The sequence below is a fragment of the Carassius auratus genome, chromosome 26 (genome assembly GCF_003368295.1).
Source record: "Carassius auratus strain Wakin chromosome 26, ASM336829v1, whole genome shotgun sequence".
Taxonomy (NCBI): Eukaryota; Metazoa; Chordata; class Actinopteri; order Cypriniformes; family Cyprinidae; genus Carassius; species Carassius auratus.
Window position 1 is genome coordinate 13,817,574 of NC_039268.1, and position 17,268 is coordinate 13,834,841.

The window sequence follows — 17,268 nt, forward strand, 5'->3', positions numbered from 1 at the left end:
TGTCCCTCCTGGACACAAGGAATGCTGGATGCCTGGATCTATCAGCAGAAGATTGCCAGGGATGGATCAGACGTATTCCTAGCTGTACCTAGATGACATTAGATGTGATGTGGATGAGAACCTGTGGCCAAATGGAAAATTAGCATTAGTATTGTATCTGTATCAGTGGATGGTATGGATACAAATTCTTCTATTTTGAAATTACTCAGTGCAAAAAAATAAAATAAAAATAAAAATAAATAAACAACATAAAATACTGACGAATTCTGCATCATGTCTGATTCCTTCCAGTAACATGTATTGCAGTGAATTATAAACAGAGATGTGTCCTTGACAAGAAATCATTGTATAATGATACATGTTGCTAGTGTTTTGTAGGTCATTGTTTTGTGGCTGACAAAGTATGTTTATCGGCTGTCAACCTTTGCTAGTGTTCTGGAAGAATGAGTTGATTTGAGACCTGAAGAAAGTGTTTTGGTAGTTGTAGTGCATTTTGAATGTGAAATGAACTGCTTTGCCAAGCTGAAAGTTGGTTAGGAGAACGTCTCGGTTACGTACGTAACCCTCGTTCCCTGATGGAGGGAACGGAGATGTTATGTCGACCGACAAATGGGGTCTCACTTGGGAGGCCAATCATCTCTGATTTTAAGAGAAAACGCCAATGAAATTGGCAAGTGGATTAACACACCTGAGCCACTCCCCGTGCCAGCGGGTATAAATAGGGCGACAGGTGCATCCACTCATTAGGTTTTACGCTGAGGAGCCGAGAACGTGTCCCGGCAACAGCGAATGGTTCAAGGTTGTGGCATGGGGACATAACGTCTCCGTTCCCTCCATCAGGGAACGAGGGTTACGTACGTAACCGAGACGTTCCCTATCTGTCGGTCACTACGAGTTATGTCGACCGACAAATGGGGTCCTATGGAAAACGCCATAACCTGAACCTCGTCACAACCCTGAGGCGCTGCAATTGTTGACAAGCCTTGGCGTGCCACAAAAGCTACGCTTAAGGTCGTAACCTTTCCAAAGCCCCAGCGCCAAATCACTGACCTTGGTACCGAAGGGGCCAAAGGGTGAGTACATCGCTCCTGCAGAAGGCCATGCTGCTGTTCCGCCCACATAAAGTAAATGGAAGGGATTTCAACCTTCAGTGAAAGATTGCTTCAAATCTTCCCTATTTGTTCTTTCAGCTGGCAAGACAATGGGGAAGCGAGCCTTTAGGAAAGGTCGCTACGGAGACCACATCCTACCCGTAGGGAGGTGACATGTGGATATACCGATATGGACTGACCCAGGGGGCAGTACTACATATGGAAAGGGTCTCTGAGGCAGGTCCTACCTTGGAGTAGGGATGGAACGGCTGCCAGAAGAGACCGACAGAGCGATCTGTCAAGGGAAGACACGGGTTTGCCAAGAGGGAAACCTTACCGTGGAAGAATACACATATGGGATTACCCACAGGGAACCCAGCCATATGGACACCTAGCCCAGTACAGGGGCTGACCGGCTCCGGGCATGCTAACGCCAGTACTGGGCCTGGCTACAGACTGCTCCGCCAAGTCTGACGCCGAGGGTGCTGGAGGATGCTCGACCAGGGTACGCCAACCGGGGAACTCTACTGGGAGAAGAAGGCGCTCACATCCCCGTGTTAGGGGGAATGGCGCAGCAAGCGAGACACCCAGCCAGCCCTTCCCGCCAATTACCTGTTACCCAACACACGGGAGGAAACTGGCTCTACACGGAGGTTGTAAAACCTCGCAAAGGTGTTAGGTGTCGCCCAGCCCGCAGCTCGACAAACGTCTGCCAGAGAGGCGCCGTGCGCCAACGCATAGGAGGAGGCCACACTCCGTGTGGAGTGGGCCCTCACCCCCAGGGGGCACGGCTCGCCTTGGGAATGGTAAGCCAAGGCGATGGCGTCCACTATCCAGTGGGCCAACCTCTGCTTAGAGACAGCCTTCCCCTTCTGCTGACCTCCAAAGCAGACCAGGAGCTGCTCAGAGCTTCTGAAGCTCTGGGTGCGGTCCACGTATATGCGAAGCGCTCTTACGGGACACAGCAACGACAAGGCTGGATCTGCCTCCTCCAGGGGCAGCGCTTGCAGGTTCACCACCTGGTCTCGGAAGGGAGTGGTGGGAACCTTGGGCACGTATCCAGGCCGGGGTCTCAGGACAACGTGAGAGTAGGCCGGCCCGAACACAAGGCACTCTTCACTTACCGAAAATGCTTGGAGGTCCCCGACCCTCTTGATGGAAGTGAGCGCGATCAGGAGCGCTGTCTTGAGAGACAGGAACTTCAGCTCAACCGAATCCAGCGGCTCAAAGGGACCCCTCTGAAGTCCCGCCAGGACAATAGAGAGGTCCCAGGAGGGAATCAGGGGTGTCCTAGGAGGATGTAACCTTCTGGCACCCCTCAGGAACCTAACGATCAGGTCATGCCTCCCCAGGGACCGGCCGTCCACTGCATCGTGATGTGCTGCAATGGCAGCCACATACACCGTGCCAGTGCATCTGTGCCCAGGGGGGCCTGGGACAGGGAATAGTACAGCTGGCAGTGGGAGGACTAGTGGGAGCTTGTGTAGGGCCCGATTCAAGACTCGCAGATCCAGGATAGGTCGAAGGCCACCGCTCTTCTTGGGCACGATGAAGTAAGGGCTGTAAAACCCCGTCCTCATCTCGGCTGGAGGGACCGGCTCGATTGCATCCTTCGCCAGGAGGACAGCAATCTCCTCGCGCAAGACAGGGGCGTCCTGGACTGCCACCGAAGTCTCGAGCACGCCATTGAACTTGGGGGGTCGCCGGGCGAATTGAATCGCATAGCCGAGTCGAACCGTCCGGATGAGCCAGCGTGACGGGTTGGGCAGCGCAAGCCACGCTCCCAGATACCGTACAAGTGGCACCAAAGGGACAGTCGACATACCCGCAGTGGTGCAGCGATGGGGAGTCGTGCCGGAAGCCCGTGTCAGGGCCGCTTGGTCGACTTCTTGGAGGACTTCGCAGCCGGGAGTGACACGGGGGGCGCCGCTCTCCTGCGCGGGGCTCGACGCGCCGGCCTCGAAGAACTCTCAGCACGGGGCGGAGCTGGCGTAGAGGACGCAGGGGGGCGCCCACGGCGACGAGCAGGCTGAGGCGCTACCCGCGACGGAACGGTGGCAGCCGGAGAGACACGTCGGGGCAGGATGTGCTGGATGGCCTCAGTCTGCTTCTGTACCGCCGAGAACTGCTGGGCAAAGTCCTCGACAGTGTCGCCGAACAGGCCTGCCTGGGAGATGGGGGCGTCGAGAAAGCGCGCTTTGTCCATGTCCCTCATCTCAGCCAGGTTCAGCCAGAGATGCCGCTCCTGGACCACCAGCGTGGACATCGCCTTCCCGAGGGACCGCGCCGTGACCTTCGTTGCCCGTAAGGCGAAGTCGGTCGCCGTGCGCAGCTCCTGCATCAACCCCGGGTCGGTACCACCCTCGTGCATGGTTTTGAGTGCCTTGGCTTGGTGTACCTGCAGGATAGCCATGGCATGCAGGGCAGAGGCAGCTTGGCCCGCAGCACTGTAAGCCTTGGCAGCGAGTGCGGCCGTCAGCTTACAGGCCTTGGACGGGAGGCGCGGACGATTCCTCCAAGTGGCGGCGTTTTGTGGGCACAAGTGCACCGCAACCGCCCTCTCCACCTGGGGAACCTCTACGTACCCCCTGGCTGCCCCGCCATCGAGGGTGGTGAGGATGGAAGAGGGAGAAGAGCGGCTTCTGGCCGTGAAAGGGGCCGTCCACAACTTCGTCACCTCTTCATGCACCTCCGGGAAGAAAGGCACCGGAGCAGAACGAGGTTGTGAGCCGCGTCCCGCGCCGAGAAACCAATCATCCAGCCGTGAGGGCTCGGGACTGGGCGGTGAAGTCACCTCCAGTCCGATACTCACGGCTGCCCGGGCAAGCATGGCCGACAACTCCAAGTCCGATTCGGCAGTGGCGACAACTCCCGAGGGGGGCAGCCCCGCCGAACCTTCATCCTCAGAGGTCGATAACCCATCCCCCGATGCAGCAATCGACATCTGGTCCTCGGGCGGCGCACCGAAAGACACGCTGGGACCGCTGTAAGACGGCCCAGCAGAATCAATCGGCAGCTGCACGGGACAGTCGCTGCGTGAGGAGTGAGAGGTCCGTGGGGCGTGGCCCGGCGGAGAAGCTCTCACTGTGATCCTCAGATCTCCCAGAGCGCCAGCCGGCGGCCCTCTGCTCGAGCCAGAGAGACCGGGACGGGTGGCGACAGAGGGGTCTGCTGCACTCCCCTTGAGGAGTGAGAGACGCGATCGCAGCGCTGCCATGTTCATACGCCCACAGTAGACGCATGAATCATCCACGAGCGCAGCCTCAGCGTGTTGGACGCCCAGACACTGCAGACAACGCTCGTGACCGTCAACCGAAGACAGGAAACGACCGCATCCAGAAGGACACGGACGAAACGGCATCTTGAAAAAGACGCGAATCGTCCGTGATTTGCTCTTTTAGAACTGTCTCTTTTAGCCGAAGCGCCCAGGGGAATCGCCGACTCGCAGGGACACAGCTGTAATGCGCCGTCACACCGACCAGGAACAGTAGAACAAAACAAAGATGATGGCTTTGTAGAGGTTTCTTCATCCACTACTCGGCTCCGAAGCAAAACCTAATGAGTGGATGCACCTGTCGCCTTATTTATACCCGCTGGCACGGGGAGTGGCTCAGGTGTGTTAATCCACTTGCCAATTTCATTGGCGTTTTCTCTTAAAATCAGAGATGATTGGCCTCCCAAGTGAGACCCCATTTGTCGGTCGACATAACTCGTAGTGACCGACAGATAGGGAACTGTGTGAAGAAATTTGCAAAAGTGATCTAAGTATTGAGAAATGTGTCCAAGCGTCTGTAAAAAAACTGTAAAACAAAATATAAATTTACAGAACAGAAAAAGCCACAATAGAATAAAAAGTAAATAAATATATGTGATCTAATCTGCCCAAACTTCTATTTTTGTAAGTGTTATGTGGAGGGTAGGGATGAACTCAATAGCAGACAGGATTTATTGTAGACAAAAAGGGGAAAACAAAACTCACGAGGGGGAAAACAACGACTAGGGCAGATACTAAATAACTTAACAAGACTGGGTTGACACGATAAACAAAGACTCTTGACACAGGAACTCTTACTAAAGACAAACACTCATGGGTAATATAACGACTTCTTCAAGGGGTAACAATGATACAATATCTCACAAGGAAACATATAGAAACAATGAACCGCCCAGGACAGTGAACACAAGGGGATATAAATAGGAAGACTAATGAAGACACAACAAGTGGCACAGGTAAGGCAATCATGACAAAACTAAGATAACAAGGGGGCGGGGCAAGGGAACGAGACAACACAAGCACATATTTGACTGTAAAATTACATTGTTTTGGTCTTGGTTGAGCTTGAGTGTAAAAGAAGTTCACACATTTTAAATTGATGTTAACTGTATGCATTTTGTATCAAAGCAACAAGAAATGTGTTCATTGTATAGCCTACAAAGATGGATATTGTGCTAACAAACAATAATAAAAAACTAACAACCAAATTTCCTTTTTGGAATAACTGGGCTCATTTTTGAGAGATTTATTACAGATATAATTTTCTTTATAAATTGAAAGGTTCACTGTAGTGTATAGAAAAAGTTTATTTTTTCTTCAATTTTCTAACGTTATTAGCAAAAAGGCAAAAAACTGAGAAATAAACATGCATTTCTGTAATTTTGAGTATTTATGTTTCTTTTTTGGTAATATTTGAGCAAGCATCTTTATGTGCTTCAATGGGACCAAAGAAAAATTATGTGTTGTGACCTTATATATACACACACACATAACCCCAATTCAAGAGAAGTTGGGAAGTTTTGTTAAAATGTATTCAAATCAAGAATCTGTGATTTGTTCATTCTCTTTAACTTTTATTTAATTGACAAAAGTACAAAGAAAATTCTTTTCAAAGTTATCACTGACCAATGTAAATGTAGTTATATGAACAAATTTAGATTTTGATGGCTTCAACACACTCCCAAAATTTTAGGACAGAGGCACATTTAACACTGTCACATCAACATTCATTTTCAATAACAATTGTAAAAAAGTTTTGCAAGCAACATTTTTTTCTAGTCTCTCTTGAAACAAGGCTTCTGATGCTCAGCTGTCTATGATGGTCATGACTGGTCATACATTTTCAATAGGAGTCAGATCTGGACTGCAGGCACGCAGGCAGTCAGCACATCAACGCTGGTTGAGTCTAAGAAACCATGCTGTTGTAGTAGCACATGCAGAATGAGAGCTGGCATTGATCTAATAATCATGGACTCCCAATGAAAGACACCATGTTGACGGAAGTATACAGTATTTCTTTGTTTAACTCCAATAGCCTATAAGCCTTCATGTCAATGGTACCATCACACATATGCAAGTCACCCATGCCATTTGCACATATACAATGACAGATGTTTGCTTTCGCATCTGTCACTGATGAAAGTCTGGATGTTCCGTTTGGTCTTTGGGACTGAGAACTCGAAATCCATTTTTCCTAGAAACGAGTTGAAATGTGGACTCATCTGAGTACAGCACACCTTTCCACTGTCTTTTTGACTATCTGAGATGAGCTCTGGTCCAGAGAACCCAGTGGCATCACTGTGTAGAATTGATTTATAGTTTTCTCCTAGAGTAACAGAGTTTCAATTTGCATTTCTTGATGCAGCAACAGATTGTGTTAAGTGACAGCAGTTTTCTGAAGTACTCCTGAGCCCATGTGGCTATATTTAACACTGCAGCACAATGGTTTTTTATGTAATGCCATCTGAGTGCCTTGTCCTACTTGTACTGTGATTTCTTTGGATTCCTTGAATCTTTTCACAATATTACGTGTGGTAGTTGGTGAAAGACCTAAATTCTTTACAATTTTGCATTTCAAAATGAGATTTTTGATTTGTTAGACACCTCTCTGAGGAAATTTGGCATAAAGGGTAACACTTTAGAATAAGGTTCCATTAGTTAATGTTAGTTAATGTATTAATTAACATGAACAAACAATGAATAATACATTTATTACTGTATTTATTCATCTTCGTTAATGTTAGTTAATGAAAATACAGTTATTCATTGTTAGTTGATGGTAATTCACAGTGCATTAACTAATGTTAACAAGCACGACTTTTGATTTAAATAATGCATTAGTAAATGTTGAAATTAACATGAACTAAGACTAATAAATGCTGTAGAAGGATTGTTCTTGCTTAGTTCATGTTAACGAAAGTAGTTAACTAATATTAACTAATGGAACCTTATTCTAAAGTGTTACCGCATAAAGTGATGAGCCATGATCTTGTAAATCCTGAGATGCTCCTTTTATACCCAAACGTGATACCCCAATTCACCTGATTACTGTGAACTGTTTCAAAACAGTTTAATGTGGATATTCGATATTTTGCCTCTGTCACAACTTTTTTGGAATGTGTTGCAGCCATCAAAATAAAATAAAATTATATTTACAAAATACATTTACAGTGGTCAGTGAAAACTTTTTACTTTAGTCAATTAAATAAAAGTTAAAGAGAATGAACAGATCACCGATTCTTGATTTTATTGCATTTTTACAAAATGTCCCAACTTCTCTGAAATTGGGGTTCTATATATATATATATATATATATATATATATATATATATATATATATATATATATATATATATATATATATACAGTACAGACCAAACGTTTGGACACACCTTCTCATTCAAAGAGTTTGGAGAAGAGAAGGCCCTTTTGCCTTCTGTCTGTGGTCCAGCTCAGCCCTAAACCATCTCGATTGGGTTCAGGTCTGGTGACTGTGGAGGCCAGGTCATCTGGCGCAGCACCCCATCACTCTACTTCTTGGTCAAATAGCCCTTGATGCCTTCAATGTGAGTCTACAATTTTCAAAGTCATGAAAATAAAGAAAACTCTTTGAATGAGAAGGTGTGTCCAAACTTTTGGTCTGTAGTCTGTACTGTATATATATATATATATATATATATATATATATATATATATATAATTGCTAACATCCTTTTGTCCAATCTGTAGGCACATTTTCAAAACACTATACACAATTAGCACAACATCAGTCTGTTATGACCATACCTTTATAAGAATTGTTGTTTTCACACAATTATCAGTAAATTAACACGTTTCTAAAATGCTTACATTTTATTTTCATATAAGCTTACCACATACCAAAATCATAGATCTTTCTAACCGTTTTTTTTTTTTTAATACAAATGCTTAAACACAGCACAACAGAAATTGAGATCTAATGTTGCAAACTTTAAATATAGTGTAAAGCCACTACTTCTGCAGCAACAGCAGCTCAGAAGTATTGAAAAAAATCTCTATAAAAAATATTGTAACAACTGATAAGCATTTTTAAGTAACAGATCACTAAAATATTTAGAAATAGCTGATTCCAGTCTCAGTTGGAGGAATAGTCAGGTGTTGATGCTCTTACCATTACATCAACATATTGTAAAGTAAGAAAAGACCTCTTTGAATGTGGTTTGTGGATGGAGAACAACACAAAGAATCGGAGACAGGGAAAATAATGTCTGGGAGAAGGAGAGGAATAGTTGGAGGAGGGAGAGTAGTAGTTGGATCAGAAGAAGATAAGTAAGGGAGAAGAAGAGGTAAGCGAGTGGGTAAGAATGTGCTGGACTGCATTTTTATGTTCGTTTTTCACTCTTACACATGTGAAACCTATGAAAGCTTATGTCTGCAATGGGATATTACTGTAAGGGTAAAGGGTTATTGTGACTTTTTTACGTAATCTCACAGTTCTTACTTTTATTTCTTGCAATTGTGAATTTATCTCACAATTCTGATATTCCCGCAATTCCGGGAATAGAAGTCCAAATTGTGAGATAAAAAGTTAACGTTTTTACTTTTTTATCCTGTGACGGAAACAAGCTTGCATAGTAACCAAAGGCCATGTATGTTGTTATTTTTGTTGATCTCCGGCATCAGCTACCATCCACATCCAACCCACACCCACTGGAGAGCAATTTCAATCAAGGTTCCAATTGAATTTCTGCACAGAGGACACTATTTTTTTTCCATTGTACATTTTATAAATTAATGACTCATTCAGTTTTAGACAGTATGTTGCCAAGAATGAACACATTCAACACTTAAAAATGTAAAATGGGTTTCAGTTGAAGGTAACTAAATTGCATAAAAAATGAATTTAAAAAAAATAAACAATGAATTTTTTTTTCTATTGTCTATGCAAGTAGAACTGAAACAAATAAAGTAACGCAGTTTTTGTAAAGCCATCAACTGTTAGTATTTTGACAGTCACTATGCTATGATTGACTATATGCTCCTATTGGATAGAAAAGTAGTGCTAATGTTTTGTCCAAATGACTCGATTTTGAATTGGGTTTTCAGTGTTTTGATAGAGTTAGTATACTGTAGGTAGAAAAAAGATATTCAGAATTTTGAAATGTAGAGCTTGTATTTATTTAACAAAATGTGGTTTTGGACAGAAAATTAACAATTTGGCTAATTGTGTGATGTAGGTGTGTTGCTGTGTTAATAGTTTAGAAAAAGTACTTTAAATATTGGTAAACACTTGTTAGCAATTGAAAAAAAAAAACTGTAATCACTCACTGTTGCTGTAATCAACCTGCTTTTATTGAATAGCCCTTTGACTCTGAGTTACTCTTTCTCCCACTGTTCCGTCTCCTCACTTCTATTTTTATCAGTCCGTCCTCTGATCAGCGTTTCTGCCTCACTCATCTCTCTACTCTCATTAATGCTGCTCTCACTTTTCGATCTCAGGCTCATTTCAGGCTTTTCTGATTACACCTTGCATGGCCAGTCATCACCTTATTATACAGCAGCCAAGCTAAAGGGCCACTTTCTTCCACCGGGAAGAACAGTTCCTGTTCTGTCAGATGATCTACAGGTTTTGGCAAATTCTGCAGAGACTCTGAACTGAATCATGAATAATAGATTGACTCAGCTGGCTTGATCTACAGCCAGTGAGAATAACCTTGGATGTGAAGCGTGAATCATGGCCAGTATACTTGTGTGTGTTGGTGTAACCATGGAGATATTCCCACTTTCAATTTCCAAAGTGTACAATTGACAGCTTCACCTTCTCTTACTGCTGCAGTGATGGCTACATCTGAAGCCCGATCTTCTCTCTTGAATGTCAAATGTGAAATAAACTTAGGTGCATGTTGAACGCAGAGCAGCAGCTCAAGTTTGTATCTCCTAAATCAGTTATGTGCAGCTGGATTTCTGACGAAGCTGATGATGTTTTTAATAAACCCTATCCATAACCCTGCCTCCTCATAATTACAATTATGTTAAAATTAGTTTTTTTTTTTAAATAAAAGAATTGCCTTGATTGATGTGGGTGGCTTTAAAAATCTTGCATTTGAACTTCTGCATACATCTATGACATTTTTGAAGACATTTAATCTAATTTATGCTGTAGTTGTTACGAAGATCACTGAGAGCAGGAGAAAGAGAGAAATAGAGAAAGTAATATAAAATTGTTCAGCAGTTACTACAACCAAAATTGCTTTGTATGCATCATTTCATTATTATGATTTCTAAACTTGTAAGTAGAAACGTCCGGTTACAGTTTATTTTGAGGTGTCCTTGTTACAGTGTAATTTTACATTTAAGTACTGAGTAATATTAATAAAACATGTACCTACTATATGGTTAAGGATTAGGGTTTGGCTTAGGGTTATTAGCATGTACTTATAATTAATTGTTATTTTAATAGTAATTATATGTAATATGTGCAACAAGGACAACTTAAAATAAAATGTTGCCCTTCCCAATGTAGCATTATGGTGGTGTTTGCAAGAGGACATGCTAGGATTTGATTTGATTGAAGAATTTCCCGGAAAAGAAAGATTACACATTTTAAATGTGTATGTAGATCCATTACAGGAATGTAATATATGACATTGCCCTTTATCAAGAGTGATATTGCCGCATAGTTAGCAATACAATATAGGTCTACAATGCCATTGCATAGAACAGAAATCTGGTATTAAAGTGATTTTGGATCAGACTTGGTCTTTTCTATTTGGAAAGCATTTGGAGATGCTGGTTCTAAATATATGTACGATGGGGACTGTGAACCTGAGCCAAAAAACACCACCCTGTCTTTGGATTCCTCTCTAGATCTTCTCTCAGACAAACAGAGAGCTGTTTACGATCATCCATCTGTGACTAGCAATCAAATACTTCTCCTGGAACCTTCAGAAACTAAATACGCTTTCTCTAAGTGAGAAATAGTACACTATCTCATTAAGTTTACTACTCCAGACAACAAATGAACCTGGCTAATTGTTTAAAATGATCATATAGAGTAACTACACTTGCTGGAGTTCTATTTTCAGACCTCTCCCACATTTCAGAAAGGAAGTGAACATATCAGTAACAATGCGAGGTCTGTCATTACATACGACACAGAACCAGTGTCCCTTTTTTTCATAGCAACGAAGTGACAAGGTTGACATTTGCCTGCTGTCTCTGGTGTATCTCTGCCAGCAGATGAAAGAGGAAAAGGTCTCTCATTAACAAAGGATGGGTTAGTGTACCATATCTAGCTCATGCATTATACACTGTGGTACCCTATAATTACACTGTTTCATAAGTAGTTAAATTTTTCTTTTTTCAATTTACAGGCTTAACCAATATTTAAATGGAGTGTGTTGTGCAAATCTGTGCGTTAAAAGCAGCGTGAAAGCATCACCGTGTGTTGTTGTGAGGAACAGCTGGCATCGAAGTGAACAGAAATTTTAATTTGATTTTATACCTGAGTAGGCCTACTAATTATAAGTGAAGATGGTTTGTAACAATGCATACAAACTATTTCACAGTGCTATTCTTCGTAAAATTGGGCAAACATTTTAGTGAAATAAGGTTTTCCCTCAGTCTGGATAAAAAAAAAACTACAGAGCCCCACACATGACATGCAAGAAAAATTTATAAATTTTGGGCATGATTTACTAATTCATTCCCTCAACGTACGAAAACGTGCACACGATTACTATTGCGTTCCCTCAATTAACTATTGTGTTTGCTCGATTTGCTAAATCGTGCACATGGTTTGGCAAATCGAGGGAACGAATTAGTAAATCATGTGCACGATTTAGTAAATCGAGGGAACGAACTTTGTAAATCATGTGCATGATTTAGTAAATTGAGGGAAGGAATTTGTAAATCGTGCACAAAATTTAGCCTTATATTTTTTCCTGTGTGTCATGTGCGGGGTGGTCACCATGATTTTGCCAAGTAAGACATGTTCCTGGATCAATATTTTTTGATGATTCTGGATCAACATTATTGTCCAAAAATATAGACTTAACCCAATCCCTACCCCTAAACCTAACCCTACTCATCATTTATTCCTTAAATCAGTGACTACGTTTACATGCAGCCAATAACCCATTCAAAACCGGGATATTAGCAATAACCCGGTCGCGCACGGCCATGTAACTGGGATATTATACCTGGGGTACCCCTTTTCTAACCCGAATATTTGGTCTTGTAAACGCATTTCGGCATATCCCCATCAAAATGTGTTTTCTGTGCATGTTCTATTCGCAAGGAATCTTGGTCTTTTGAGTCTTTGGATACAGGAAGAAGAATCAGAAATGACGCATATTGCGTCTTACGTTCAGACACTAACCGCGCGTCGCCGTTTACATCGGGATATTGGCGACTGATTACACATTCCATGTATACAGGAGTGACTCTCTCTGCTCACGCATGTAAACGGGTTATCCCGAATGTTTCAGAAACCCGAATAGTGACCTTAACCAGACCACAACCCGAATTTTAACAGCTTGTAAACGTAGTCAGTGTCAAATGATAGTTGATTAAGAAGGGCTTAGAAGCACCTAACCCTGATTTTAAGCCTAAAACAGATATTTCCTGAAAGGTTATATCTCAAATCTGATTGGTTGATTGGAATGTTGTTCCAGGATCAACAAAGATGTTGATCCAGGAACATGTTGTACTTGTGCGGGGCTCCGTAAAAAACAGCACAAGGTTCAGCAAACCCCTACAATGAGACCACAGTTCGGGAATATATTATTTGTGGCTATAGAGATATAAATAGGCTAGATACAACAAAACAAAAACAACAATGCAGTCCATAAAAGAGCTATGTATCAAAAGCGGTAAAATTTTAATTAATTTATTTCTTACTTAGTAATAACTATTAATTCTATTTAAATGAATATTATAATATTAAAAACAATTAAAAAAAATTAAATGTTAATTAAATAATAGCTTAAAGTGCTGTGCTTGGACACAGAGTTCTGTGAACAGACAGCCTCTTTTTCAATGACCTTTTGTGTCTTGCCCTCCATGTGCAAAGTGTCAATGGTCGTCTTTTGGACAACTGTCTAGTCAGCAGTCTTCCCCATGATTGTGTAGCCTACAGAATTAGACTAAGAGACCATTTAAAGGCTTTGCAGGGGTTTTGAGTTAATTAGCTGATTAGAGTGTGGCACCAGGTGTCTTCAATATTAAACCTTTTCACAAATATTCAAATTTTCTGAGATACTGAATTTGGGATTTTCCTTAGTTGTCAGTTATAAAAATCCAAATTAAAAGAAATAAACATTTCAAATATATCAGTCTGTGTGTAATGAATGAATATAATATACAAGTTTCACTTTTTGAATGGAATTAGTAAAATAAATCAACTTTTTGATGATAATCTAATGATATGACCAGCACCTGTATATTATAAAATAGCCTAAATATTGTCCACTCATATTTCAAAATGGTTTATAAAGAAATTCATATGTAGACACATGACTTGTAAAAAAAAAAAAAAAAAAAAAAAAAAAAAAAGTGGGGTTGGGTCAGTTTTTGAAAGTCTCTTGTGTACCAAGTGTGCATTTATTTAATCAGAAATACAGCTAAAACAATAATATTGTGATATATTATTATTATAGTTTAAAACAAACTTTTTTTGTGAATATACTGTAAAATGTTTCATAAGCAATAACTGTTTCACGTGATCCCTTAGAAATTATCAACAATGTTGAAAACAGTTGTGCAGCTTCATATTTCTGTGGAAACATTTATACCTTTTGTTTTCAGGATTATTTGATGAATAGAAAGTTCAAAAGAAAAATATTTATTTGAAATAGATTTTTTTTTTTTTTTTTTTTACTTTACAGCATAACATTTAAATATCTTTACTGTCACTTTTGGTAAATTTAAAGCATCCATGCTGAATACAAATATTATATTAAATATTAAATTATTAAAAAATTACTGACCACACAATTGATAATGTGTTTATCTTCAAAACTAATGACAAGCATATAAGTCTTTAGTCTTTGATTATCTAAACTCAGTCAAGTGTTCAGTCCAAGCTTTTTCGCAAATATAATTTGTCATGCAATACTATAAAAAATACCATAGTACTTGTATATGGCAATCTTTAAATACCGTGGTACTCTTTTTTTAAGAACAGAGATAGTAATGAACGGCTTTTTTATATTGATTGAATGGTAATTTTTACAAATGATCTTTTCTATTAACATCTTTTAATTCAGCAGACATTTAATTTATTCAAGATGCTTTTACACAAATGAGGTACACGGCGAGCAATTTGTCATAAAAGCAAACTCATTTTTCTAACACACAATACCAAGCTTCAATTACAAGCTTGAAATTTAAATTGATTACTAACTGGAGCAGAAGTAAATCAGATAGAGGGTAAGAAAATATTTAAAAAAGAATGTATATAGAACGTTTATGTTTATGACTATTTTGGTTTTCAACACTCTTGTTTTCAGCCTGAAGATGAGGATGAGCCATTCATTGTGGAGGACACATGTCTTTTGAACACAGAGAACATTGATGCCCACTCATGTGAAACCTTGTCTCTGGCCAGCTCTGACAGTGGAGACCGCACACATTTAAAGAGGAATGGACACATTCTTAACCTAGCTACACATTACCAGCGCTCACTCTGTATTGATGTTGTGATGCATGTTTGGTGACTGAATAAAGTTTTTTCTTTTCAGTTATTATTCTTGTGTATGTTCACCTCAGGAGGACGAAACCAGTGGAAACTAATGCTACAGTACATGGATCTGTTCTTAGACGCAATGTGCTGAAAGGCATCTCAGCTCAGATGGTATCAGCTGCGGTGAGACCTATAATACTTCTTCAATTGCTTGTGCTATACTATTCAAAGCTGTAATAAGTATGCTGTGTCTAAAAGTGTTGTTTATATGATAATGTTTATGGGTAATGTAATACATAACATTATGAAAAGCTACACTTACAGCAGTTTTAATGATTTTTTTTTTTCATTCAGTCCATTATTTATTTAATTCATCATTCATTTGTTTAATTCATTTCTGTATTTGATTAATTTACTTTTTTTTTTTTTGGGATTCAATTCAGAGATTGTTAGCTCAGTTGGCAATGGTGCACAATCCTGTTTTAATAATTCAGAGCTATAAATAACAGCTATAAATTGAGAGCTATAAATAAGAGGCTTTGCAAACAGAAATTTCTTCTATTCCAATGATAGTGTTGCTCATTTTGTAATTTGGTGCTTTTACTCTCTCCATCTCTCTTCAGGATAAAGTTGATGCTGGCTTGCCAACGGCAATAGTGAGTATTTGACTTTCTAGTGCTTTTTTTTTTAGTTAATGAAAAAAAAAAACATTTCATATCTGAAGTGCTTTTGTATTTGCAAACTGTTTCAAATGTGATCGCTGTAGGGACGTCACATGGCCTGGCCTTAGTATTTGGTAAGCATGTTTCAGTTCTTTGTGCTGTTGAGGTAAAGTTGATAAAGGGCACTTCAGTGGAATTTATTTTTAGATTTTTGTAAGGTTTATGTTTAATCACAACAGTCTGTCTAGAACTATATCACAGAGCTTTATTAATATATAATGCAACAATGCTGTTTTAGAACTCTACATGTGCACTACTGTTATAGTATTTGTCATTGAGTGTTATTTAAACTCTGGGAATTTCTCTGTGCTTTGGCTTGTCTTGGGTGGAATATTCAGGAAAAGGTAATGTATTTATATAGTGCAAAATCATTTTTCATTGCATCATTTGTAGCATTGCTAAACATTAATGCCCATTTCGCACTGGACATGTAAACAGAGCAGAAGCGGTATTCATTGTGCTTTCACACTGGCAGTGTTTCAAGTGCAAAACTGAACCACAGTTGATTTTGTTGACCCCCAGCTATCATCAGTCTGTCATTGTGTCCTCCCTCCCCCTAACACCAAATCATGTCGCATGCTGTGTACTGTAGTGTTGTTCATACAGTATGGTAACAATTTAGAAATGTAGAAAAAATTATTAGAAATTCAGACTCGTAATCCAAAGGTTGCGAGTTCGACAATGGCGAAGCCAGGATGTTTTTATAGGGGTGACCAGGGAAGGGCCAGGAACCAGTCTGGGGTGGCACAGAAATCTTCATTATTTTATATAAAAAATGTGTTTGACTATAATGTAGCCACACTGGACTATTTTAGTGCCTTAAACATAACCGAGTACAATTAATTTCTACTTAACTGAATTGAGATTGCAATTTGCAACTTAGATAAAGTAACACAATTTTTTTTATTATTCCTCACCTACAGGTATTTTAATAAAGGGGCTCACTTTAGCTTTATTGCTCATTCAGCTTCTCAAAACTCGTAAATGCTTGCTCTCCAACATTACTCATGGATGAGGCGTGCAGTGATCAAAAATGTGAAAAAGGCCAGAAATCAACAGTAGAAATAAATGCCAGAATATAATATAAAGTTTTTATGCATTTAAATGGTTTCATTTTTCACATATTTTATAGTATAAAGTGCACTGTGCTCACAATTAATTGTGCATTAAATTACTAATAAAAAATACAAATCAGCTTATGTCTGATATTGTGATCTCGAATTACAGAATAGACCATATTTCATTTGAACATGCATTTGAGAAACGTGGTTTGCTGCTTATACATGCACAGTTTGAAACTTTAATCGCTTTTTCTGTGATTTCATGACTTAGCTGTAGACATCTTCAAGAAAAAAAAGACTTTAAACAGCCCTTTAATCACAGAGCAAATACTAAGTCAAAGCTTGTTCTTGTGTTATAGTTACTTACATCTAGACTGTCACACTATATTTCACACACTGGTTGGCCAAAAATATAACATTAGCTCTACTGAACACACACATCTGCAAAAAAAAGCCT

General features: G+C 40.4%; 1 protein-coding gene across 1 annotated transcript in view; it reads left to right on the plus strand.

Moving 5' to 3' along the window:
- Positions 1–5,297: 5,297 nt before the first annotated feature.
- The window catches only part of LOC113043968 (vacuolar protein sorting-associated protein 8 homolog), a 159,301-nt gene continuing 147,330 nt past the window's right edge, over positions 5,298–17,268 (plus strand). Inside the window, 5 exon segments of the mRNA XM_074559808.1 lie at positions 5,298–5,321; positions 14,856–14,984; positions 15,113–15,211; positions 15,652–15,688; positions 15,753–15,824. Coding sequence (XP_074415909.1) covers positions 5,298–5,321; positions 14,856–14,984; positions 15,113–15,211; positions 15,652–15,688; positions 15,753–15,824 — 361 coding nt within the window.